The 27,644-nt window shown below is 44.2% G+C and overlaps 1 protein-coding gene across 5 annotated transcripts; it reads right to left on the reverse strand.

Annotated features, from left to right (window-relative positions):
• Positions 1–819: 819 nt before the first annotated feature.
• wnk2 (WNK lysine deficient protein kinase 2) lies at positions 820–27,644 on the reverse strand. Of its 5 annotated transcripts, XM_030420095.1 has the most exons (29): positions 25,964–27,644; positions 20,895–21,067; positions 20,072–20,292; positions 19,091–19,248; positions 17,936–18,024; positions 17,519–17,738; positions 16,173–16,440; positions 15,573–15,880; positions 14,546–15,445; positions 13,964–14,086; positions 13,043–13,159; positions 12,450–12,866; positions 11,601–12,266; positions 11,214–11,263; positions 10,966–11,128; positions 10,757–10,873; positions 10,505–10,675; positions 9,565–9,607; positions 9,281–9,430; positions 8,212–9,083; positions 7,106–7,163; positions 6,915–6,979; positions 6,200–6,792; positions 5,864–6,096; positions 5,543–5,773; positions 5,303–5,401; positions 4,469–4,513; positions 4,045–4,367; positions 820–3,426 (listed from the first exon to the last, which is right to left on the reverse strand). In XM_030420095.1, exons 1-29 carry the CDS (start codon positions 26,636–26,638, stop codon positions 3,142–3,144), a joined length of 7,833 nt encoding a protein of 2,610 aa, XP_030275955.1. In that variant the 5' UTR covers positions 26,639–27,644; the 3' UTR covers positions 820–3,141. The 5 variants fall into 5 exon arrangements, with proteins under 5 accessions (XP_030275955.1, XP_030275961.1, XP_030275956.1 ...); XM_030420101.1 differs by lacking the exon at positions 14,546–15,445 and having other exon boundaries at positions 9,281–9,442; positions 25,964–27,640; XM_030420096.1 differs by lacking the exon at positions 14,546–15,445 and having other exon boundaries at positions 5,543–6,096; positions 9,281–9,442; positions 25,964–27,641.

The following is a 27,644-nucleotide window of genomic DNA, read 5'->3' on the forward strand; positions in this document are numbered from 1 at the left end:
TCATTCTCTTCCTCACACGTGACAAAAACACATAAATACACCCACACACTCACAAACACACTACCACCCACCCCACACGTACACACTTGTTTTTCTCTACGGCCGGGAATACAAAAAAATGTATATTGTTTTTTAATATTTAAAGCAAAAAAGTAAAAGTTCTCAGATTCCAGCTGTTTAAATGTGGATATTTTCTGGATTCTAACAGCAACCTGAAAATCTTTGGGTTGTGGAACAACAAAACAAGACATTGGAGGACCTCATCGTGGGATTTGTGACATTTTTTCACAACTTTTGATGGTACACTGTTTTGTAGTAGGGAGAATGCTGTCTCCGTCAGCCCCTAGGTGTGTAGCATCTCCCAGGTGAAGCGCATTATGCTCTATGACACAATACCAACTATGTCTGCAAATGTTTTATGGGGAATTTTTGTTCTAGTTTTCCCTATGATGCTTTGATCGACAATGAAAATAATCATTAGGTGCAGGCCTAAAATTCAGCTTATGTAAACCTCATGTAAATACTGTTAATATCTTATTAAGTTAATTTAATCTATCTTATTCTATCTGACTTTTTTTGTGTCTGTTTGACTAACGTCCTGACTTGTGTACTTTATATGCTGACTTGTTTTCTTCTTTTAATTGCCCCCCGGGAACAAATAATTGAATTGAATGAATTTGCCAGGACTACATGACTACATTAAGAGCTCTTCACACAGCACAGACAATATTGTTTTAATAACTTAAAGAGATAAACATGGATAATTTGGCATAAGCCATTCAAAGTGCATTGTTAATGAAACATACATGACCAATAGTGTATGGTGTCAAGCAAAAATGAATTTATTATTTCCGTCTTCAAGTATGTACAGCTTTTGTGAAAGAGTACCCATCAGAAGAGGCCAGGAAACTGCAGGGGGAACAGGTGATACAGCAGGCAAAAGCAATCATACACCTAGCTTCCATTGCAAGCATTAAAGAGGTCAAAGACAGGAGTTACTGTGTAAAGCACAAAGAAAACAGCTGCATAGGAGATGATCTCAAGAATAAAAAAAAAACTATATGTCATCATGGAAGAAGCCTTTAAGAGAGTTATTCAGTTTAAAATCAAAATAGTGACCCACTGTGCAAACATGGGAGAATTCAAAGGGCCACTCCAATGATTTTACACAGAAAGTTCAGTTGACTCATCATACGGAGTACCACTAAGCCTATGAAAAGGGTTGTATAATGTATTGTGTGGCTCTGAAGAGAGCTTTCTAAAATTTGAAAAGACTGAGTTGAATCATGGGATATGTAGTTTCAGATGATTGGCCCAGATTTGTGACTAAAATTCAGGATAGATTGGCCTCTGCTGCATTATTTTGACCATTCTTTTTAAAATTTAAAAAGTTAAGAGCTAGACCCTTTTAAAAATCATGTTAGAATTGATTGAGCAATCATTTGGGAAACAGACCACAGAGAGTTCAAAATGTTTTGTCAAGCGCAATCTGTAGTCAGCAATTAAGCATTTTTTCTGTAATTGTTCTCTTGGTTTTGAAGTACTGTCTGATTCTTACTTCTTGACTACTTTTGCCACAGCTTTGTTTGTGCAGAATACATACAAACATTGATGCATTCAACAAACTACTCTTCCGACATAATGAAAGAAGTTATAAAAGAGAAGAAAGTATTGAAAGTGAAGCTGTTGATTTTGAGGTCGTTCTACTGAAATAACAGAAACCGTGATATTTGTTGGAGATCTCTGAATTAAGTCAGCCATGACACATTAGCGGTATGAGCCAGATGAGGCATGAGGCCAGCATCTAATAAACATAATTTAGAAAACCTACGCATTGTACAAATAACATGTCAAACAGTTGTGGCTTCTCAATAATTCACATTCTTCATGTGCCTCTAGCATCATCACATCATCAACACTTTTCAAACGGCAACCAACCACGCGGTTATCTCTTAAAAACCACAAAGGCAACAATATGTAAAGCTACAGATTGCATTAGTAGAGGTATGGTATGATTATGACTTCGACTCGTACGTTCGAGTCCTTCAGCCCTCCTTGTCGTATGGTTTTCTCTCCCAACAATATCCTCATGTAACTCACCACATCAACCTGTGCACATTCAGAATATCTGTGTATTCATGCAGGCAGTGGTGCAGGTGGCAGAGCAATCCCACAAGAAAAATGTCAGTGAACAAGATTTCTTCTTACAATCTGTGGTATTCTATGGACTCCAACATGACCAGATTATTACTACTGTTTCGTTGTGTTGTTTTGTTGCTAAATTAATTATGGTTCAATCCACATTCATTATTCAAATCACATAATTTACCTCTGAAGGTGAAAGGATATATATATATAGAGCATCTAGTGTCTGCTTTGAATCTAAATGCTTTTCTCCATAAAATTGAAACTGCAATTCAAGGCACTCTCGCAGGTGTTTTTTCCACCTGAAGATAAAGTTCAAGTTCATTCAAATCTCTTTAAGGATATTTCAAGCGCTTGTGCTGGAAGCATTTCATCGATGATGAATGAAACCTATCCTTGGACTGAGAGAGCAGAGTAAAGCAACCGGTCCTAGTGACCAGGAAGTCAAGTCTTCACAGTGACGGCATGATGGTGGCTAATAAGGTGTTGCATTAAGACACATATCTGCAGCACCAACCTATGGATTATCTAATGTTAACTGTACAAACACAGGAGCTATGTACAGACTAACAAGAATCATATATACACACGGCAGCTTATATATATATATAAGGGTGATATGAGCAACACAAACATGAACCAGTAATATAAACACAGCATGAATCAACAGTACATTATGTACATTCAATGGATGGTAAGGTACATACATAAGCAATGACAAAAATCTGCACTTTTAAACCTGGTCGAGCTAATTATACATATCTAATGTTCTACTAACGTTACACTGCACTCGAGGATTAAGTACTGCAATATGGACATGAGGTAATGTTGACCAAAATCAAACGAATAACAAAAAACTCAAAGATGGAGATGAGTATGTACATATGGTTAAATTCATGCTGGTTAAATATATACAGTATATGCACATAGGATTGACTAGACCTATCATGAGATTTCTTTTTGGTAACAGAGTTGGAAGACACAATGCTACTCAGATTAGAGAGTCCTGGCTTTGGGGTCCAGCGGCTGATATGATGGAGCTGGAATTGGGTTGGGGGCATCCTGGGATGAGGGCAAAGCAGGAAAGGCAAAGACTCCTGAAGGAAGGGGGAAGAGAAACCCAGGCCACTGGCTAACAGAGAGAGGGAAGGACCTGGCCCTGAATGGAGTGGGAGAGTATCGCTGATGGCTGGGATGGGGCCTTGTGGTGTAGCCAGGGCTGTCAGGCCATGACAGGGAAAGACTGCAGGCCTCTGGACCTGCGGCTGTCCATGATGATACCTAAAAGATTACATGATGGCCAGATATTAACCTCCACGACAATAATTAACTTCCTTTATACAATACAAACAGATATTTACATTTACATTAGTCTACTGTGTCTGTATATGTGTGTGTGTGTGTGTGTGTGTGTGTGTGTGTGTGGGGGGGGGGGGGGGGGGGGGGGGGGGGCGTCGGTCTTTGTGTGGACTATTTTTCCCTTTAAAACAGTTTCTTATATCAAATTTTTCTTTATATGTTGATTGTTACACTTCCAACCTCCAGGACTGAAAAATTAAGTAAATTTGGCTCAAACAAGTCATGTTCTGATTAATATAAACAGTTATTTCATGGATGTACTGAAGGTTTAGAGGGTTGTGATTATTTTTCTTATGTGTTTATGTGGGTGTATAGTGAAAAAAAACATTAAATTAAGCAAGAATTTCGGAATACAGTGTTAATTGTTGCCAGTGTTATTGTTAGTCAGCAGCTGCTGTCGATCGCCGGTGGGTGTCAGTATTGCTACACGAGTGAATCTGCTGTAAGCGTCACAGGGAGTGCTTGTGGGAGCACAAACAACAATTCTTATGACCGCGTTGCTCAATGAACACAAATCTGTTAAAAGAGTATGAGACTCACATCTGAAGCACTAGCCAGTGGTCCGTGTGTTCGAGGCACAGCCTGATCCCAGAGCTGCTGCCCGCTGATGCTCAGGGAGTTAGTGCGCGGCCTGTGGGTGACGATAAGAACCTCCTGCGCCCAGTCATCCATCAGCCGCTGCAAGTCCTCAGGCAGGTTGTTTTCATTGGCACTCATGGATGTGCCAGTGTATGTGCCTGTCTTGTTGTTGCTGTTATTGGCCTGTGCTTGGGCAAGGCCCATCACTGGCTGATGAGCGGGAGGTGTTGCACCAGTAGGTGGCTGCTGTGATTGATTGAAAGGCCCTGGCCCGGCTCCAGACCCTGAGAGGACGCACACACGTACCGTGACACCATGTTTATTGAGCTATAAATTACCATGATTTTGAATTCATTCATTTGTACTGAGACATAATTATACGTACTGTGGCCACGCTCTTTGCCGAGACACAGTCGCTTCAGCGTTGACCCTGTGAGGAAAAGAAGTCTGTAAACGAATAATCACTCACATTTCATGGTAATAATGATCAATAACAGGATGCAGTGCAAAACAAAGCTGCTGAATACTGCAACAGAACAAAGGACCAAACTAAAACCAAACTAACAAACAGGTAAACAAAGCTGTCAGTCCCCTGAAACTAGACATTCATTAGCAAAATCATGCCAACAGTCCACATGAGAGCGATGTCAAAGTGCAGTGTTAGAGTTTCAGATAGGAGAGAGTGAGGTTAGGAAGAGATGAAAGAAAATGTTACAGCAGACTGGGATTCATGTCACATGCATTGCCTAGTTATGCAGGATGTATGAGTCACTAAAATGTATGTCATAAGGTGGATAACTACCACAAGCATCAGTAGTAGACACTTGAAATGTAAGATAATGCCCATTAGTGTAAAAATGAACCTTGATTATCCAAACCTCAAACTTTAGAAATAAGGCAACTGGTCCATTAAACAGGAATGAGAAGTAACAAGAATATTAGATATGAATTAAAAAATAAGTTTAAAATAGAAAAAACATGAATTTCTATTTACAAAACCAATTTCACTCTTCAAGGGTTTGAATAAGCAATATATTTCTGGACATGCACCATAAAGGCAAGTGACAAGGATGAGGCGAGGCAAAAGGAAACCCAGCAGAGTTGGGGAATATTTTGGCAAAGACAGAAAAGAAAAAGATACCAGTGAGCTTAAAGTGGAAAAATAGAAAACACGAGAAACAAAAAAGTGAAGCTATGCCAGAAGAGAGAGGATACAAACAGATAGACAAAGACACAGGCCCACTGAGAAATCTAGCTCGTGGCTTGCTACTCGATTTATAGGTCACTCTCTCAGATGTTTGAGGGTAATTAGACCAGCCTGTAGAGGAGAATAATCACAGATGGAAGAAGACACCAGAGTAAGAAGAAAACACCACCAAAAAAAAGCTTGTTTGTTGTTAATTCTCAGGTGAATCAGAGACTATTCAGCTTATGCTCTTTGTGTGTTGCTGGTGGTCACCTTGTCCGGGTGGAGCATGGGTGCCGCGGCCGTCTCCGTGTAGTCCAGCGTAAATATTATCAGAGGACAATGAGCCCTTGAGGGAGCAGGGCTGCTGAGTCTGCACCGGCTCCGAGGTGGAGCTGGGAAGGTGGCTGGTGCATGAGCGGGCCCTGCTGTGAGTGGGGAAAGACCCTTTTGCCGGGGAGCCGTTTAGACTCACTGTGGGCTCACTTGTACCTGTGGCAGCACCTGAACACACACAAGAATCAGAATGGTACACTCTTTGCTCGTGCTGTAAATAATCAACTTGTGATACTTGAGTTTTTAAAAGGCACGCACTGGATTTGCTGGAGTCACCACTTTTGGTTGTGACATTTCTAAACTGTTGGACCAGAGGGCTGAGGAGTTTGCCGGGCTTCAGTCTGTGTTTGCTGGACCTCTTCCTGCGTCCGGCATGCGGTGCAGTGTGTGACAGACCCAGGCCAGGAGGAGGGGCTTTGCCAAGCCGGCGGTACAGCAGCTCCACTTCACCTCGCTGATTGGCCTGCAGCTCAGAGATCTCCCTCAGATGTCTGAGACGATGGAAGCAGGAAGACATTGATCACTTCTGAGCTAAATGACAAAATATCTTAATGTGAGGACACTAGATTAAGTGAAACGACTTGCTTTACTTACTTCTCCCTGAGTCTCTGTAGTTCCCTCTTCATGTCCGAGTCCTCCATTTCTGAGTCATTATCACTGCTGGCATAGGCTGAGCCGTGCACACCTCCGTGCCTGCTGGGTGAGTCAGAGCTCTGCACGCTGCTGCTGCGCCCTGAGCGACGGAGGAAGGCCACTGCTCTCTTCATGAGGTCGCTTCCTCTGCGCTCAGAGCGTGTGTGTGTGTGAGACGGGGTGGCCGACGTCAGCTTGGCAGGGCTGCTCTCAGCCCCTGAGTCTGAAGAGAGGAAACGAGCGTGGACCGTAACGTCCACGGGGACAGAGGGCGAGGTCAGGGCGCGGGGCACTGAGCCCCGCTTGGCCATGGATGGAGGTGTGTCCAGGTAGAAATCAGGCGGGGCAGAGTAGCGGCTGCAGCGTGTCCTCTGTGTGATGTCATCTTCTGTGCTCACCACAGAGAAGCGGCCGATGGTGGTGGAGGCGGTCATGGCCTCAGCCTGAACATGGTCCACACTGAAGCCTGTGGGGTGTGCCGGCGAGGCGGCGCTGCTCCAGCTCCTCTGTTTCACATCTCGTCGGTTGGCCACTTCAGGAGGAACAGAGATTATCTGCCAAAAAGAAAGAACAGACCAGGGTCACACATCTGGTAATGCTTCTGTAATAGCTGTTCAACTAATCTGATGGGCATAGCACTTTCCCCTCACAGGTGAGGAAAGTCTCAGTTACGTACCTTAAATCGGCCTCTTGTTCCCGAGCAGGAAGCAGAATGAGGAACGTGTCTTCTCGAGAGGGAAGCTGCAAAGTTTTCCATAACAATGAAACACTGTGGCACTGCAGTGATCAACTAACAGTGAAACACAAGTTTAGTTAGAAGTTAATGATGCCAGTCTTGTTAGATTGATTAGCGTCTGCTGTACATACCACACACGGCTGAGTCACTCAGTGTGCTCAAACTATCCATTCGCTCTGGAATTTGAGGCTAATAGAGGTGACAGGATGAGAGACGAACACAACAGAGACATGAGAATACAAACCATTAATTATTGTCTTGTTACTTAACTGTTGCCTATTAAAGGTTTGCCTTAAAGGTTCAGCAATATTGATTATCGTGTCAAACGAAATATTTCTCATGAAATCTAAGTGTAGCAGTGTTAAAAGAGCAATACAGTTTTTCTTGAAATTGCTTTTGTAACTTAAATGTATTTCCATGTTGTCATACAGTCTCATTAGTCATGATTGCAAGATTTAGAACATGACACGTACTTAATTGAGTCCCTGTTAACATGCCAATAGTTAGTTAATATACTACATTATGGTTTTTCAAGGTATGCCATAATATGTATATATCATTTACAAATGGATTGAAAAGTCTTTAAATATGTAGACCTACATTAAACATACACAAAATCTGAAATTTCAGCATTTTCTGATGCTGAAAAATGTTTGTTAATATCAGTAGTATGTGCAAGAATAAGAAATATAGAGGCTTGTTTCTAATAAAATAATCTGAAATACAAATGATTCGACATACATTTTTTATCCACTGCTTCTTCAATGTAGAAGAGCTGAAAAGAAATGTAAGCCTCATCTGTTACGGTAGCATGGACAATGAGTCCTTCATCTGTTTAGAAAAAAACTTGGGCATCTGCAATAGAATGATAACTGCAGACGGTTGGGCAATATATCAATATTTCATCACTGTCATGAGACCACATATCATCTTAGATTTCATTCAGATTATACTGTGATGCAGCATAAGCATTGTCTTCTGCCAGTTTTAAAAGCTGCTATAAAGTAAATGATGTCATTTCCTGAACTCATGTTACTATTTTGTGAAATTACTAAAGTCATCCCTACAATATTGTTGCGTTATTAACATTGAGTTATTTGGTCAAAGATATTGTAATATTAGATTTTTTCTCCCAGTCCTATATAAAGTATTGAGATATATATAATTTGTATTGTGATAGAACCTAAAGATAACGCAGTATTGTTCTAAAATCAAATTGCCCAGTACTACAACTCACCAGCTGTTCTCCTCCTCTGTAGCGTCCCTCCCCCATTGGCCCCGGCGTGCTGTTCCCCGACCCTCCTGTGGCGCTGTCCGGACCAGGAGGAGACTGGATGTACTCGGTGCCGGAGCCTGGTGTCTCTGCAGCACTGCCTGATGGATACATGGGAGCGTATTCCTGGTACAGCAAGTTTCTTAGTTTCTCATCCAGTGTTTTTATGGTGCTGTCTACAAAGCCCCCTCTGCCCAGCCTTCCTTCGCCATCTGACTCGCTGGGCCCTGCTCCGTGCTGGGATGGCGCTGGGCTCTGGGGTAACGAGGGCACCTTGGTCCCTCCCACGCTGGAAAAAGGCTGGTGGAGCACCACGGGCTGCTGTGGACGCTCGCTCCGTGCTGCAGAGGCGTAGGAGACGGACAGCGGCTCTTTGGCAGAACCTTGCTCCTGCAGTGGAAGAGGAGTGAGAGGAGACCCCCCCTGTAAACTGCCCACATCCAGAGACAGGGGCATGACCAGAGGGCAGCAGGGCACCTCGTCAGCTATTGAAACCGGACACGTCATGTCGGGCATCTGCTGAGCTGCATGGACTGGGGAGATGGAACCCAAAGGGGATCCCTGTGACTCATCCACTGGAAAAGACGTATGTGGGGACGATGGGGGCAAAGTTTGAGCTCTGGCTGGCTGAGCCTGGTGAACACTGGGCTGCACTGAGCTGCCTGCAGGCTCCACGGACGACATCGACTGAAGGGTTGGGGGAGCGGACACAGGGGGAGACAGAGTGGCTAATAGAAGAGGGTCTGTGTTGGACATTATCGGAGGGCTACAGAATCCGTAAACATCGTAGGTGAAGCCTCCACTTCCACCAGACATCGTGGAGGATGACCCCTCTTCTGACGGAGAAAACATTGATTAGATGAGAGAGAATTATATTTAAAAATCAAGCTTTAAGTTCAACCTTTTCTAAAGTAATACATTGCACACAAGGGCTGTAGGATGTCTTTCATTCAGCTGCCACCGGGCAGTGCTATTGTGAAACTGTGAAGCTGTCAAATATTGTGCCGAAATTGCTGTGTAGGAGCAAAGTCACCTCTGGATACAGTAGGCCTCGCGGTGCCACTGTCAGCAGGCTGGGTGGTGGCCGAACTCCCTGGTGACTGAGTAGTTGTGGCATCAGATGGGGTGTCCTGGCTGGATGTGGGCGTCTCCTCCACAGGGCAGATAATGAACCATCTCTTCCCTGTGTGAAGAACTGTTATCCGAGTGTTCAGACAATTAGCGCTCCTTTTTGTTTTACAACTCAATGTGACATTTGCACAAAGGATTTCACAGGCATGCAGATGAATACGTTTCTGAGAGAGATAATTGTTTTACCATTCTGCTGATAGACAGGCTGAGGTCCTCCAGGCTGCTGACTCTGTGGAGCGAGAAACAGATGAGAGCTGAACAGTGGTGGAACATCTATTCAAGTACTCTACTTAAAGGGCAGCCAACTTTACACATTAAAGTGTGTTTGCAGGTCTTGGGGAGTACTACTGCATATGTGAAAAAGGTAGTCTCAGGGCTCGTGGCCACAAAGCATTTTCTGAGGGACAGAAAAGTGCTGGTGGTGCACTTGGGTGTGCTTTATGCTTTGTGCTTTATGACAACAATATGTTGATAACAGCCGCTATGTGATGAACACCACCCCTTTGCGATTTACTATCTGTTTGGTTTTTATTTGACATAGGGTTAAGGGTTAGGACATCGGAGCAAGGTGGATATGGGTGCATGACATGATCTGTAGGAGACAAAAATAGTGCGAATATTACCTCCAAATGTGCTGACTCTGATTGTTTGTGGTAAACTGAAAGATTAAGTGTTCCTCTATGAGTAGAGAAAGTAATCCTGCCTCATAAGCTAAATAACTATTTAAAATCCCCCTTGGATTTCCTAGCCATATAAAACACTCCATCATAAAGAATATGGTGCATTGCTGTAGGTTAAACTACCCAGTAGTATTTAAAGTACTTCAAATTAGCTTAACTCTAAATAACAAATGCAACACAAACATTAATGCAGCAGTGACATGAATCCAGAAACATCATATGTAAAAGTAAAACACTGACTCTTTTCATACTATGAGTATTATCAAAATGTGGTATTAGTACTTTACTTAAGTAAAATCTTCTGAATACTTCTTCCACCATTGGGGCTAAGACTATACTTGCTACCTGCAACAATTTTCATTTTTCTAAGGCCATGTCCATGAGTATGTCCCTGTCCATGTCTCAAGTCTATCTCTTCAGACTATATTCACAGGCTTTACTCTCACCTCTCCGACCTGCCCTTCAGCAATTTGGCCTTGTTGAGGACTACAACTCAAGGTGGAGGCCCTTTCACCCTCCGTGTCTTCATTCAGCATGTCTTCAGCTTTATCCACAATGTCCTTCAGCTGGTCGATGAAGATCTCCTTCTCCAACAGCAGGATAAAGCCATTCTCCACCTGTAGACGCGACGTTTTGAAGGTGTTAAACAATGTCATAACTAAAACCAATAGAAGACAAAAGCTGCAAACTGAACTAACCATGTAAGTTGCAATTTCCTCCGGAGCATCTCCATCAAGATCAAACTTAAATGTCACCATTTTGTGGTTGTGAGTCTCCAGCTGGCATTCGACCATTTTATCACCAGTGTTGCAAACCTGCGGGGAGAGGGGTCACGCTTTACCATCAAACACATTACACCTTTAAGAAAAATGTAGCTTCATTTGTCATAAATTACGCCATGACTCACATTGAGCATGCTCAGTTTGGGCTTGCTGGTCTTTTCTTGCCGGGAACGTGTGCGGGCAGACTTGCGGTGGTGTTTCCTCGGTTTTCCGTCTCCCTTCCCTCCACTCGCAAGGCTGTCATAGCCGTCGCTTGTTTCCTTACCGGATGCCACATCTGAGTTGAGACTGTAACAGGAAAAGTTTGAAATCAACTTCAGGTAAGTGTCACGCAAAATTTTGCGACATCAAAGTGAAAAAACGTGACACACACCTGTCATAGGTGTAACTGGGCAAACACAGGGGCTTTTCCTGAAGCACATCCTGGTGACCGAAAAAATGTGTTAGGGGAGCTTGGTCAAGGTTTTATTTTGTACAGAATGGATCACTGCAAGACTGTGTAACACTAATGTTAATGTGAAACGTGCAATATGTAAGGATTTCAGTTTAAAGCGTTCAAAATGTAATTAAAATTATCAAAGGCATTTGAAGAAATATCAGTGTTGCGCTTTAAACTTTCGATCTTGAAAGGTAATTTTAGTCGCAGGTGGAAAGGCTGGTTTTAAGATGGGACGGACATGTTTTCTGAGTAGCAATTAGATGTCACTGATGTGGGCAAAATTTCCACTTGAAAATGTGAACTCTTTGGCTTCATCCCTACCTCTACACAGGGCTCTTGTTGGAGGGAACTGGATGCAGATGTCGACTCGATGTTTTGCTGAGTTGTGGCCAGGCTGGCACACTCAGACACTGAGACTGCTGATTGGATGCCAGCGGGCTGCAGAGCTGGAGCTGGGACTGAAGCTGCGACAGGAGCTGGAGCGTGAGCAGGGGCTGCAGACTGAACTGAGGCTGGCAACGTGACAGGGACTGGGGCCGAGGCTAAACCTGGGACTGAGAGTTTGGGTTCACCAACTGCAGACGATGTGTCGGAGATTGTAGATGAGCTTTTTGGTGGTTCAAAAGTGTGACCTGATGCGGAGACTGGTGCTTGAACCAGAGCTTGAGCTTGCCCCGCTGTTTGAACTTGCATTGGGGCTGAAGCTGGAGTGTCAGGCATGGCTGCAGCATGAGCTGATACAGGAGCCAGTGATTGTTTTTGTGCTGGGACCAGAGCTGGAGTTTGTGCTGGGGCTTGAGTTTCTACTTGGACTGTAGCCGATACTGAGATTGAGGCTGGGGCTGGAACTGCAGGGGTTACAGATAAGTCTATGCCAGCTGCAGTTGTTTCTGCCTCTCCTCCACTTCCCCAGAAAGCAGTCTGAACAGCAGGGTGGACTGCAGCCAAAAGGTGAACATCTCCCAAATTCCCCTGTGGTGCAATCGCCTTTATTTGGAAAAGAAAGAGCACATTTAGGGGATGGGTCATCGGTCACTACAAATATTGTTCACCTCTAAATTCCCAAACGCATGCCCTGCATGCATTACACATACACACATACACATTGCCACCTTAACACTACAGATCTCTCATTATGACCTAACATTGAGAACTGAGTCACATATTCACCTGGACAGGCTGCTCAGCCAGTTCCTGCTCAGGGTAGGGGACAGGGTATGGGGTGGGTTGTACCTGGGAGAGAGGTAAGGGATGGGTGGAATGGAAGCTACCGAGGTTTGTCTGAGATGTGAAATGGCCGCCCTGCTGCTGGGGCACAGCCGGGGACATGGCAAGGAGCGGAAAAGGGAGTGCCACATTGGGCACGTGCTGAGGAGTGGACAGGGGGGTCTGAGGGGTTCCGAGAGTAGGTATAGAGGCATACGCAGCATGAGGGGTCAGAGGGAGGGAGGGATGGTGGGGTGATGGTGGGTAGCGGGAGCTAGACATAGGAGGGCCAGTGCAGCTGTAGGCACATGGCAGAGGACCTGTGGGGAAGGGAGGGGGCCTAATGTCCCCTGTTTGAACAACGTGATATGGTGAGGGAAACTGGGAAAGAAAAATGGAAAATGATAGAAAATGAACAAAGACAACCAGTGGATAGAAAGAACATTCACACAGGCCCTTTATGCATGACTCAACCCTATAACCTATATTACCTTTCGCAGGATTTCTATACTCTACCTTAGTTTGATTTTGGTGTTTCTAACACTACCACAACGCACCTGTGTGCTGATCTGCAGGGGCAGGAGTGGGGGAGGAGCAGTGGAGACTGACTGTGGGAAACTGGTCGAAATGTCAGGAGGACTCAGGTGAGATGTAGGCTGGTCAGCAGAAAACAGCTGAGGAGGGAAATCAGAACTGAATGAAACCGACAACATACCCTACTTGGAAAAAGGCTCCACTTTAATAAAAGCGAGCTCCAGGGCAGGTAGACATGATGAGATTTAATTATTATGTGCAGTTTCCTGTGTAGGCGCTGCAGCCAGCAGTGAGTTAAAGAGACGAACGCTCTACGTGAGACTGGCCAGCAGCTGGTTGGAGGTGGCACTAAAGGCAGGAAAGACGAGTGGGAAGGAAATGCAAACCATATGAAAAGCCATGCCATTCACATAAACACACATACACATACATGCTTTTTTTACTCACTTCACACAAAGAAGCCACACACAGTTAGCATTTTCAGACAGCTGGTGCTACTAAATTGTACATTAACTTCCATTAACTAAACATGTGATGACCCTCTCTAGAGCTGTTTGTTCTGTCTGTTCTGGGCTACTGTAGAAACATGGCGGCCCTGCTCCCTATGAAGATATTAAAGGATCCTCTTAAGGTTTAAAAAAAAATTAAACCACTGATTCTTAGTTTAAGGTGATTATACACTGATGAAAAAATTATATATACATATATGATATATACCATTTATTACCAAATGATCCTACACACACTACTTTTAACATTTGATACTTTCCCCACTATAATCAGTAATTTTGTATGTCAAATGAGCATTAATAATTACACAGGTCTTTTGCCTTAATGATTGCGCATGCAAGCATAGCTCTCCTAGCATAGACACCTAAATTCTGCTTTTTTGTATCTCTCTAAAGCGGCTGCCAAGGCCTGCCGCAGTTAGAGGGAAGCAGTACCTGCTCCTGGCTGGGTTGGGCAGTGGGCTGCGGCTGTAGGGTGGGGGCTGCAGCTGGGAAGCTCTGTGCTGTCGGTCTGCTCTGGTGCACAATAGGGGCCGGCGTAGGTGGAGCTGAAACTGTCTGTCAGACACACATTAAAACACATAAATCACATATTATTGAACTCTGGTTTTAGGGTTAATATGAAACGTTCATGCTTGTATATTTGCTTCAACAAATCAAGCATTGAGATTCAAATGTGCAGCAGTCAAAGCAGCCAGGGGCAGTCCTAAGCAAGATTGTGGAGAGATTTGCAAGCTGAGGTGGATAAAAGGATTATTTTTTTCATTAGCGAAACTGTGCGAGAACATTATTTCTTATGATGACACGCTCAGAGTTCAGAATTTAAACCCATAATTTAAACAGAATTCACAATTTAAACTTGTGGATTAGGCAGGAGCAGAGGCTGGGTGCTGGCCTGCCTTGTCTACCGTCATGGAAAGACCAGAGGAGTGAAGCAGCTAGCAGAATCATAAAAGATACAGCAGGCTGCTGCTGTGGCAGGATTTAGCCTACATGAAACCTCCTTCTCTAACCTACCAGTGGATCTGGTCTGCCTTCACTGTCATATGGTGGTAACAGCGGATTCCTGTCCAGATTTGGTCTATAAAAGAACGGGACATCCAGACTCTGCCTCTTGTCTATGTGCTCGGCTACAGAGGAGGTACAACCCCGAACCTCCCCATGGCTGTGCATTGGATGATTAGCAGAGAGGCTGGGGGAACTGGTCCTGCGACTGACGATGTGCTGGAGACAGTGGTTGAGAAGAGTGAGATCTCCACCTTCGTACAAACTCCGTGGGAGTGTAACTTGTGAGGGTGGGGACAGATGTGAAGGAGAAGTCAGCAGGGTTGGTTGACTGTTTGAAGGCGGGGGAGAGGGCGAGGACAAAAGAGGAGGTAGATTGACTGTAGGAGAACTTGCTCGGTGGGGGGATGTGGGTGAGTCTGGCTTAGAGACTGGTGTAAACTGAGCGGATGCAGATAATGAGCGTATATGTGTGTGTCCCAGAGATCCTCCTCCCTTTGTCCTATCCCTCAGAAGGAGAGACATACAAGCCTTGCAGTGGTGGTGGGGCTGCGGGCTGCGAGGGACACTCAGACGGTGCTCCGAGGCAGGTTGTAAATTCAGAGGAAGGAGAGGTGAATTGAAATGACTTGCTGAGTCATGATGAAAGTGTTGATTTGGAGACAAGAGGGGAGACAACAGGGATGGATTCTGGGCAGACTTAGAGGAAGGGTAGTCTGCGTTCTCTTTGCTTTTTGTCGAAGCCACATCCTGTGACGGACACACACAGGCACTCGGATTCATTGTCTTAGTGAGAGAGTGTTTCCTACAGCGTAACATCTCAACCAGGGAGGTGCTTCCACGCCTGAAACACATTGCACTCTCAGTGATGAGCAGGTTGTCAAGGCATACAAAGGGATCACTGTAGTGACGCTGAGCAGGTATCATTCCAAAACAGAAAATGAAAATGTAGTTATTTCAGAAAAAAAAAAAACAATTCAAAAACACAAAATGAAGGATTTAAGAAAGGTGGCCACAGAATGAAATGCTTTTAACTCACTGTTTGAGACTGATAAGGCCCCTGGTGCAGTTGTGCAGCGGGTTGTTGATCGGCCCCTGGATACAGCTGACCTGTGGTTTGCTGGTAGGCTCCCTGGTGAAACTGAGTGGACGCGTGTGTGTAGTTTTCATGTGCGGCCTGTGCTGTGGGTTGCTGGTAGGACCCCTGGTATAGCTGAAGGTCAGCCTGCGCAGGAGGACTGTAGATCGTCTGGGCTGTGGAAATAGGCTCTGGAAGCGAGTGGTAGGGGCCATTTTGCTGATTGTTCAGATCATCTAATTGCATGGTCGAGCTCACGCCACTGTCAGCTGTAAAAATGGAGAGAACAAAACATTATAATTCACCACGATGCCCAGCAGGAAGGACAGACAGTGGGGAAGAGCAGGGGGAGACATGGAGTAGCATCTCATTGAAATTCAAAAGCTGGATGATAATGTCCCATTGATGACTAAGAGGTGTTATTCAAGCGCCGCAGTCTCCTTCTCTCTTTTTTTCCCACAAATACCACTCAGTGTAATCTCCTGTTAATGTCTGATTGACTTCTAAGATTTATTGTCAGAGAGTTTGTATATGTGTGTGTGTCTAACTGCACGTTCTTACATGTGGCAGCCGTGGTGGCTGGCACGGCGCAGATCAGGGTCTGCTGCTCCACCTCTTGATCCTCATAATCTGTCGCAGCTAATGTGGCTGCCTGTGGTACACCAGGGCCGGGCACCTGCAGCAGGTTCTGCTGCGTCTTCTTCACAGCTACCTCGCCATTTCCTGGCGATACAGTTCGCTCTCTCCTCCATTTGATGAGAGCCACACGGTCCCGGATGGACTTCCCAACTATCTTCACATCACAGTCCAGGAAAAAACCTGATTCCACCTACAGGACAGAGGGAAGACACTTAATGCGGCAAAGCCCTGGTTGTAATTCAACACCTTATGTAATGAATCAACAAATCTCTATTCTATTCTTCCCCTGAACCAAAAAGAACTGCCTCTTGATGCCGTCTCATAAGTTTACATAGAAGAGCAAAGATCAACTGATCAGTTGTTCTAGTTTCAATCAATACAGTGCAGTAAATGCCTCAAGCCTTTCATCACTGACATGACCACTAACCCACTCCCAGTTACATGACACCTAATTACAGGGGATCAAGTGTATGTTCCAAAGACGACTGCATTATGACAAGACCTTGTTCAGACTGCCAAGCAAAATCAGTTTTTTGTCATTTCCAGATTGTATCCAGATTGATTTTTAGAAAGTCTGGACAGTCTTTTGTGAATCAGATCCAAGTCATATTAGGACGAGTTTGAAAATTTGATGATTAGATAGATTTCATGGTTTCAAAATCTCATTGACACAAAAAGAGCGTCAAATCCAGAGTGATGGAAATCCATTCTGCTACAAGCAGAGCAGTCTGTAGAACAACACAGACAGCAGTTGTCCGCAGACAGACACTGAAATAAATTGTCTGTTTCCACTTCGGAGGAAGCCTCTGAGATGGTGGAGCTTTCAAAGTTACTGATTCCCTCTGCTACTCTTGATTGTGCATCACTGTGTTATACCACAGGCATTCATCACTGGCAAAATGAAATATTGTGTTCAATTCACCATTCGCTTTTAAAGTTTATTATTAGCCAATATAACCCTTGGATACCTGGTGATAACTGGTAAAGCAACAGAACTGTTGCCACGGTTACCTGTAGCTAAAAATGCCTTACGCACCGAATCACTGAAACAGACACAGAGCCACACCAGCCAATCAGAAATAACTGTTTTCCGAGGCTATGGCCGAGTCGACAAAAAAAGCAGGCTTGTTGAACATAAAGTGCACTCAGACCAGAACCAACAAAAGCCAAGATTTAAAAAAACACAACAATTTAAAACATAATAAGGCTGTTAACTTTAAGCTATTAAAGAAAACCAAACTCTAATACTACAGTGTATTCATATTTACCATCTCCTGGGCAACGACCTCCGGCACCTCGCTCACCAAGTCAAAGGTAAACTCAATGGCACCGGTGTCCTTGTACTTCCCCTTCAGCTTTTTAGGATCTTCAACCCACAGCTTCAGAGCAATGGTTGATTTCTTCCCATCGTCCTCCTCATTGAGCTCCACCCTCACACCTGTATCCTCTGCAAAGAATGCATGATTCAGGAGATCCTTGATGGAGTACCTGCAGGAAATACAGAAACACCAGCTACTGATCCGCACTAAAGGTCACCATGTCAGTTAAACCTAATGATGCACAACACACACAAACTGCGCCAGAGCCAAATACTGGCATTAACGTCACACTGCAGGGACAGACACAAAACAACACGGTAAGAATCAACCTCTGCCCCCATACAAGACTCGTCATGGCCCACTTACCTTTCTTCCCATCTGTGACAGATACATTCCCCGATTATTTCCTTGATTTCTGGGTCACTGACTTTACCATAACTGGCAGGTTTCACCCCCTGCAAAACAAACCACCAAGCATTAATACGACTCAACTCACAGTTTTTAGACTGCATAACAGAGGAAGCAACTAATGTCTGCTCTGTCAAAAAGCATTAATTATAGACTCCCCAAAACACATTTTCTCCCAGACATCTCAGCTCCGGGGATTAGGATGCTACTGCTGTATAAGAGGACTTCTGAAGCGCTGGAGGGTAGTTGACAAAGAACTGGTTAAAATTATTGATTCATTGTAGAAGTCATTTATAAAATAAAAACACCAAAAATGTACTGGTCAGAGCAAGACTACATAACCACTGAGAAAAGGAAAATCAAATTCCTCTCTTTATTAGTTGAACTCCTAAGAAATAAAACACATAGAGTTGCAGTTTAATTTTGCTTCTGCCCTTTCAGCTAACTTTATGCGTATAGAAATAGTCAAAAAAGTACTTAGGTGAAAAAACAGCCCATTCAAAGAGCAAAACGCATAAAAATTAAACTTGCATAATTTCCAAGTTTATGGATTTGATAACTGATATAAACTACATATTACTGGATTTGAAATCTTATTTGCTACATGATGCATCACTTAACTGAAAGCTGGCGTGTGAGTAGCTCAGAAGAAAGAAGAGAGAGTTAGATAGATAGATAGATAGATAGATAGATAGATAGATAGATAGATAGATAGATAGATAGATAGATAGATAGATAGATAGATAGATAGATAGATTTGTTTGTTTGTTGATTGCACTTTCATGACTTTGCATGAATAGAATCACATGTTTTCTAAGACATAAATACTGGTCTAGTCTCTTTTCTATTAAAAACATGGTAGTGAAAACCATCATGAGATGCAACCTCTGCACAAGTCCTACAGACCCACATACTAATAGTAATAACTGACTGACTTTGTGGAAAACGATAAACCCTGCTTTTAAAAAATAAAATACATATGTCATAGCCACAACATTAACAATTAAGAAGAAAGGTGTGGTAAATACATGGCTGTGTCCTAAAAAAAGGCTTGAATCACTGTTTTGAAATAGTTATAATAGCAGAGTTAAACAGCTTTAAACACGAACTCACGCTGGTGACTTTGCGGTAGATCTGAGCGGCGTTTTGACACTCAGAATAGGGGTATTCTGAGGTGGCCATCTCCAGCATACACATCCCAAAGGCGTACACATCCACGGCCTCATCATAGTGCTCCTCATACATCTCTGGGGCCATGAACTCTGGAGTGCCTGGAGGATTAATGCAAGAGCAGGAGATAAGCTTCATCTTTCATCGTTTCATCCTGTTTCAGGGGGATCAATGCCACTGTCAAGGACTGAAATCCAACACAGCTGCTTAATTACAATTCCTAGAATCGTCCAATCACTCAAATGACAGACGAGAGAGAGTTAGTTGAAAAGTAAAAAACAACCAAAGAAAAATGTTTTGAGGCAAGAATATGCTGTATCTGTAACAAAATACATGTGATATGATGTCCTGAAATACGCTTATTTCCTATGAAATAAAACACTTGCCAAGGTGGTGCACCCAGAAAGAGCTACTTATTGTTTGTTGTCTGTAACATTTAATAAAATAACATACGGATTTGTATATTAAATATACGTGTGAGCTAGAGCCATTTCAAACACCCTATAGAAAAAAAAAAATTAAAAAACATCAGTTTGATTGATGTTTGTATGATTTAGGTTTTAAGGGTGCAATAGGTAAGAACTTTAGTTGAAAAACATCAGAAATTCACTCAAATTATTGACAGAACTGGGAGAAATAACAGTTTTTATGTAATGACGTCTATGTTTTGTATTGCAGAGATATTACTGAAGCTAGCATGCTAACCAGCTAGCCCCAGCACATACCGGTCCGAAGCTCGGGTGCTAGCGGAGCATTTATCAGCAACAAGTTTTGCCTTAAAAGGTAAGATGTCAGTGCTGTGCTCACAGCTTGTTTCCGCTGCCCCCGTGTGCCCAGAAGATCAGTTATCGCAGGATTGAAATAAATATTTCCATTAGTCACAGTTTAATAAAACAGATTCTTGCCAACTGGCTGATGACTAACCGATAACACTTTTAGCAAACGAGGCCCTCTTCAGTGTTGCCAGGCCCAGGTCTCCTATCTTCACAGAGCCTGTAGGACCTGTGATGAAGATGTTGTCACACTTGAGGTCTCGGTGGATGATTGGAGGAGTCCTCGTGTGGAGGAAGTGGAGGCCTTTGAGGATCTGCCTGCACCAGCTCCGGAGGACTTTAGGCTTCATCACCTTGAAGCGCTTCAGATACCTGTGGGAGGATGAACACGCCACGACAGAGATGTTCCAGTTGACAACACGTAAAAAGACATTTGCTTTTAAGAAGGCAAATTGAAATATAGAGGTCTGCCCCTGCTAGTCATAAAGTGTCGCTAAAGCTGTGTCTGAGTTGTAAATTGCAAACACACAGCCATTATAAATCTCTGACTATTCCATTCTCAAACTAATCTTCTCATATTGACTTCCTGACAACTCTGTTTGCCCGTACTGTGTGTTGGATTCAATTTCTAAGGTTTGAGCAAGAAAACAATCACAAATCATAGTTTTTTTTTAAAAAACCTGCACAGTATTAGTGATTCAGTAGCTCTTATGGTCGTGCATTAGATTTACTGTAATGGTCAGTCAGTTGGTATGAAACTTGATACCCATGATTCAGACTGTCTAATGCTCATTACTGTAAGGTTGAAGCAGCCTTAAGAGACTAATATTTGTGTCTTATGATGAGTGATTTAAAGACAAGTAACAGGCTGAAACGGACAGAGTTGAGCATACAAAGACATCTCAAACATGCCAATAAAGATAATCGATAAATAAAGAAAATGCGATGCTTCTGTGTCTCAGGTGGAAACTTACGTTTTGAGTGTCCCTGAGGTCATTAGCTCTGTCACCAGAACGATGCACTTCTTCCCTTTTACCGGGGACTCCCAGAAGTCATAAAACCGCACGATGTTTGGGTGCTGCAGAGCCTTTAACATCTCGGCCTCCTCTTTGAACCGCTGCCTCTCAGCTTTGGACAGTTTCCGTTCCTTGGGGAAATGGAGAAAGACAATTCATTTTCAAAAAAATGAGAAATTATGGATTCAGAGTTCGTCCACACAATTTTTCTTTCAGTATTCTGAAGTCTTATCAGAGGACAGGCTCCAGCAGCGGTCAATTTGTTCAAGTGTAACAAGTTTGAGGGGAGGTGGAGGAGGCAGGAGGGGCTGAATCATCATCGTTTTTACGTTTTTTTCCCCCAATATTAAAGAATTGTTCCACCTATTTTGCACATCAAAGTGTATTTAAAGGTCTTGGGGAGAACTACAGCAAATGTGCAGTATAAAGCCTTTCGTGACTCCAGAGGAAGCTGCATATTATCTGATAAGCTGCCTCCACTGATGTCACTCAGTGGCTAAATTGCACTGTGGGTAATGTAGGCAAGTGGGGGGAAATAAAAAGATAATATCTCTGGTTTGGATGTATTGATTTTGATTATTTGTTTTTTAACTGTTCATTATGAGTCCAACAGTGTTATAAGAGTGTATTGCTAGGCCAGGGGCTTTTCACAACCTGGTGTCTACACAATGCAACTCAGCCACTGAGTGACCTCACTGGAGACAATTTATCAGATTACATGCAGCTTCCTCTGGAGCACAAAAGGCTTTATACTGCCCTTTTCCACACATATGCAGTAGTGCTCCCAAAGCCCTGTAAACACACTTTAATCTGAAGAATAGGTGGAGTTACACATCAAGTTGAAATGGAGAAGAAAATGCATTTCAACCTACTTTAAATAGTCAGCTGTAGATTCGGGAGTGGAGCTGTGCTAGAGCTGCCTGTAGCTCATGTTTAAAGTGAACACAACTTTGGTATTTTGAGTGAGTAAACATGGGGGTCTGAAGCATTTACGCTTTACTGCATCACTGTGTATAGAACACACAGCGCTAATACACCCCACAACTATGAGACATGCTCACCTTCTTTTTAATCTGGTGTTGTGCTACAGAGACAGACACATCTGTCATCACAGATAAACAAAAGATTAAATTGCATTTTTAATCAGCAAATGTCCAACGTGCTGCTGCTGGTAATAAATCGGACCGAAAAGAACATCAAGAGTTTATGACGGCAAACTGGAGATAAGTCATTTTACAACACGAAGCACAAAACATCTAGAACATCTTGCTTGTAGTTTCTGTGTACAAGTCTTCAGTTCTCAAATCTTACATCTTTGGGTGCACAAGCTGGAGTGAATCCATGTACACTGGATCAATATTTTGGCCCCTGCCTTCCCTGAACTGTTGTATAAATAGTAAAACAGCTGACAGTGAACAATCTTCTACATTTTTGCTTCTCTCCAGTCAGCATGGCGGACGGACTGATGGCTTCGGCCGCACCGAACACTATATGACCTCCTGATTTTTCCCTCCGCGGTCTCGATGTACAAATTTTAATGACGACGATGAGGGTGCATTTAAAGTTTGAAGAGAACACAATAACCTCCTGTACATCTCTTGGCATTGATTATTGACTGATGCTGGGGAATCACATTTCATTCACAGCCCATAGTGACCTATGCAGTCTGCAGCCTAATGCGTCTTAGATTACGAGCAGCATTGGGAGGGATTCACCTCCTGCTTTAGCTAGCTTCATCACGCTAATTCTTAATGAGAACAAATACAGTTTGAATCATCTCTTTGTCCATATTTTCCGATTTTGGATGAAAATGTACACAGGTTATTAATGATGCTTTGCAGAGAGAGGATCTTATCAGGGTGTGGCACAACACAAGATCTGATTTTCTGAGACCGCATTTTGCACAATAAAAACAGTGAGAAATTACATTAGCCTGCTGATATTTTTATCCCACGGAGTGTGAAGCGGTGAGGACACAGCGCAGCAATCAATTTAAATCCAGAACCGTCGTTTTGCTGTGCGTCCAATACTACACATCTCGCATGCTGTCCTTAGCTGAACCCACCCGCTCCCTCTCTCCCTGCTCTGCCTTGGTGCAGAGGGCTGCATCAGCAGGATTCACTCTCAAGACACATCTGTGTGGTTCCACCACAGGGGTATATGTTTAGCTTTCATTTTCTAAGCAATCAAATGGGCCAAATAATAGAGTACAACAGCGAGACCCACATCTCAAAGTGCTTTCTCGCTAAACTGTGATGCATAATTAGTTCATTTTCGGGTAAACAACTCGCTCAGCAGATGTTTGATCGCCGTTTAGCGGATGAATAAATAACAAGACGAGCTGTCTGGTTTGCTCGATATCCGGGCACCAGCTCGTCTTCTTCAAATCTGATTTCTGAATCTTTCTGTGAGCGTTCATGTTTTCTGCTGTCTCACGCTGTCTCTGATCCCCAAACACACACACACACACACACACACACACACACACACACACACACACACACACACGTGCACACACACACACACACACACACACACACAGTGTACAAGCAGCAAAGGTACACAATTTGAGTTACAGTGGCTTTTGTGAGCGAGGAACAGAGGCTCTGAAGGGCAAGGCCTCATCTCCAGGGACAGAATGGTTGAATCATCACTAAGAACCTGCTCAGACGCAAATACAGACACACGCACACACGAATATACACACACACACACACACACACACACGAATACACACACACACACGCACACACGAATACACACACACACACACACACACACACACACTGTATATATATACTTGACGTAGAGATCATCATGCATGATACATGCTTTTCCACATTCACATCACAAATGATGTACTCTTCCTCTTCAAACTTTGGTTAATAATGTAAAAAGGGTTTAAAAATACCAGTGGCTGGTTTCTCTTTTGACCAATGACAAGAAATACTACACAAAAAACCTTGACATCCCTTATGAAGAAAGCTAAAATTAATGTGTGGCTCCTGAGCATTATTAAACGTTATTAAACTGAAGTTACAAAAGCAAAAAACTGAAGCCGAAACATTGGATGTAACCGGGAGACAGTTCATTACCTTGTGCACAATCAATTGAGGGCTCACTTTGTTAATTTCTACAAGGATTGATTATAGTTTAACATCCAAATGACTCCCGTTACATATATATTGTGGCACTAACAGTTACAAAACAGAAAAAAGTTTCCTTGTTTTCCCAGATCAGACGTACGTACAACGTGACAGTGGTTTCAATCATTGTCTGAACCAGATTGAGTCATGCTGTAATTCTTATTACTTATTCCCTCGGGCCTGACGGGGTGAACCTGGATTCTGCACGAGTAGGCGGACGAAAAAAAGCATCAGCCCCCTTCGCTGTTGAAGCTGCCACTGAATCTATAAAGCCATGATACAGGGCTCTGTCTCAAAGTCACAGACATTTTTTCTTATTATGATAATTTAATGTTATTAAAATGATATTAAGGGTGCTGACTCAGCCTGAACCTGCTCGGCCTCTGTTAACCCGCAATATACATGTAGCAGCCAGTGCACTGACTCAAAAAATACAACAACAAAGCAGCTAATCAAAGTGTAGTAAACAGCTATTTCACAGGGAAATAGTAGCTGAATAAACTCTGTTTCTACTCTTACACGGTGCAATATAAAAGAATTGGCCTCCTGTCAAATTCGTATGAAAAGCAAATAGGGGGGCAGCCTTATCACCCGAGTAACCACTAACTACTGCTTGCTGTAGCTGCAGTAGTTGGCTCAGTTAGCCGTGCAGCTAGCGGTCTGGGCCAGGAGCTCAGGAAGTAGCTTCTGTTTATATCACTAGCACAGGAGGGCGACCATGGTTAGCTTGTTAGCATGCTAACTTGAGTAGACATCTCTGCAACACAATTCACAGGCGGCATAACATCATAACACAATATTTTTGGTTATCTTTCTGATGGTTTCAACTAAAATTCATACATAATGCACCTTTAAGGTAGAACAATACACAGGCCCCTCCACGTTTTCATAAGAAAAGAATGTATAGTATGAATTCTTCGAACAATTGCAATAGTAGAGCTACAGAAAAGATAAACCATCTGTTAAAATAGTCATCATATCAGTAAATTAAAAATGCATGTATCACTACTCAGTTTATTCCCTCTAAAAACCAGGTGTCTATGCCCCGGTCGTACTGGAGAACACTGTTTAAAGGTATTCATTTGCTCTGGACCGTCTGCAGTAGCTTAGCACATTTTGAGCCCTGAAAGGGCAGCCACTGTCTGTCTACAGGATAATCTGTATATCACATGAGAGCATCTAAACTGCTCATTAGATTACCACATACACAGATTAGTGACACAGTAAAATCTCACTGCTGTGGATAAGTGTGTTTATATTAGCCGCATGCTAAAATTCTGACTAATTACAGCATCTGAAATTCATCTGCTGACACTGAGTGCTGTTTAGGAGCAGGGGCAGAACGACTTCAGTTATCACTCAGACACAAACTAAATTATGGAACCACTGAATCTGAGATTTGAGAGAGGTAAGGTTGGTATGAGTGCTAAGAAAAGTTAAAAAGCTACAGTCTTCGCTCGGCCATGTAACAAAAATCTGAATGATGCTCTCTCTCTCAGGTTGACAATGAGAAAAAATATTTCAATGGCAGCTCATTGACTAAATATATTTTGGAAAATGGAATGTGGCCGAATGAGATTATTAAAACAGGAAAACAAGTAAATCAAATTCACCCTACTCCTGAATGTGGCTGAACCTGGGACGAAGAGGGGAAGAATAAAAGGCAACAAATAATCATAATAATACACAGAATAATCTGACAATAATCCATATTCACTGGAGGGCGTTAAGGCACCTATTGGTGGGTTTAAAAAGCTACGGATCCCTGTATGATCCGGTACTTAGATGGTACATTCAGGGTAGGCAGCTCATTGTTTCAAGTGAATGTGTAATTAAACTAGACTCATCCATCCATTGAATGATCACTGATTCTGAACCCACCTGGAGTTCACACCAGGCCACCTCGACCCAGGTGTCGGTGTCCAGACCTTTGTAGACGGTCTTGAAGGACCCTCTCCCCAGCTCAATGTCAAACTTGAGGAAGCGGCCCCCAGGTGAGGTGGACACAGCCTTCATCCCGGGCTCCTCTTCGTTCTCGTCACTTCCTGCTTTACCTGTGACGTCCGAGGGCGCGACCTCTGCCTTGGGCTCGGTCTCGCCCCTGTCCCCCTTGTCCTCATCGACGCTCACGCTCTCTGTGGCGCTGTCCTTCAGCCCCACCTGGCCCTCTGTGCTCGAGGTCTCCCCGAGGCCCAGCCGGGGTACTTGCAGAGCCCGGGTCCGGTTCCGATCAACGATGCTCCGCAGGTCAATGGTCAGCACCGGGGTGCTGTTGACACACTCCGGCGTGTCCGGCTGCTGCTCCTCGGAGTCGGACACCCACAGGCTCCGCCGGATGAACCTCTGGCGGATCAGCCCCTGGTAGTCTGTGGACGGGTACGCGCTGGGGTCACTCGCTCCTCGCAGGGCTGCGTTTTGGATGTTGACATTGTGGTCCGTCCCATTCTCATACACAGGCCGACGGGCATTTGCATTAATGTCCGAGTCTAAATTGGGTGCTGAGGAAAATGTGGACCCCAGCGGCGGATCTTTTCTTGAATCTTCCGCCGAATCCATCCCCAGTAACTTGTCAGACACTCAGCGGCGACATGGTGTGGGGATGATGACGCGCATGCTGCTCTCCCTCCCGGTGGTGTTGGAGGAGGAGGAGGAGGTGGTGGTGGTGGGAGAGTTTGCTGCCTACCTGCAACACTCGCATGCAGTGACGCAGTTCGCAAGCTCAGGCTGGATGGCCTCCCGCCTCGGATCTGTTTAGGACTCAGAACGTCCCCACAAAAATGTCCAGCTCGGAGGATGCGCGCATAGCTCCTGGCCACCACCTCACCGCCCCGGGTCCACCTTGCTGCAATACAACGCAGAGCTTTTCAAGTCAAGCCTGATGTCATTGCCAGTTCAACCTATGAGCTCACGGAAAACACTTTCCTCCACATTGCATAAGGTCCCCAGCTCCGGCGCATGCTATAAAGATGTGATCCGTTCCGCAGATGAAATCACTGGCCTCCAGTGGACGGGCCGGGATGTTGAGGCTGTGCCGCGCACTAATCCCCCCCAAAGACATATCACGGGACGAGCAAGTGCGCAGCTGTCATCCCCTGGAAACACTCGGCGGCTCGGGCTCGGGATGATGCAAGTAGAAGCGCAGGTGTTCCGGGCGGAAATCGGAATAAGTTCCGAGAAGTGTGACCTCAGCGCCTCTGCATTGCTCCTTAAACTACCTGCGCGCACTTTGTTTTTTCTCCTCACTGGTGTTGTGGAGCGGGAGCTGGGTCTCGGATTATGCCCACTGCGGCACACTTTCCCCTCAGGTCGGAGGAGAGCAGCCGGCTCTCAGCGCATCATGTCGTCCAGCTGATGCTGCCGGGTTCTCTCGTTAAATGCAAATCTCTCTCAGGTTTGAGGGGGAAAAAAAGAAGTCGAGTATTTGACGGCACAACCCACGCCCCTAGCAACAACACGTATCCAATAAGTCCGCACGCTTTTAGGCGGCACCCTCAGCCTCCCCTGGTACAGGCTGTGTGGGCCACACCGCTGCGTGACGCGCCCAGCCTCCAATGGGAGGATG

The sequence above is a fragment of the Sparus aurata genome, chromosome 6 (assembly GCF_900880675.1).
Source record: "Sparus aurata chromosome 6, fSpaAur1.1, whole genome shotgun sequence".
Taxonomy (NCBI): domain Eukaryota; kingdom Metazoa; phylum Chordata; class Actinopteri; order Spariformes; family Sparidae; genus Sparus; species Sparus aurata.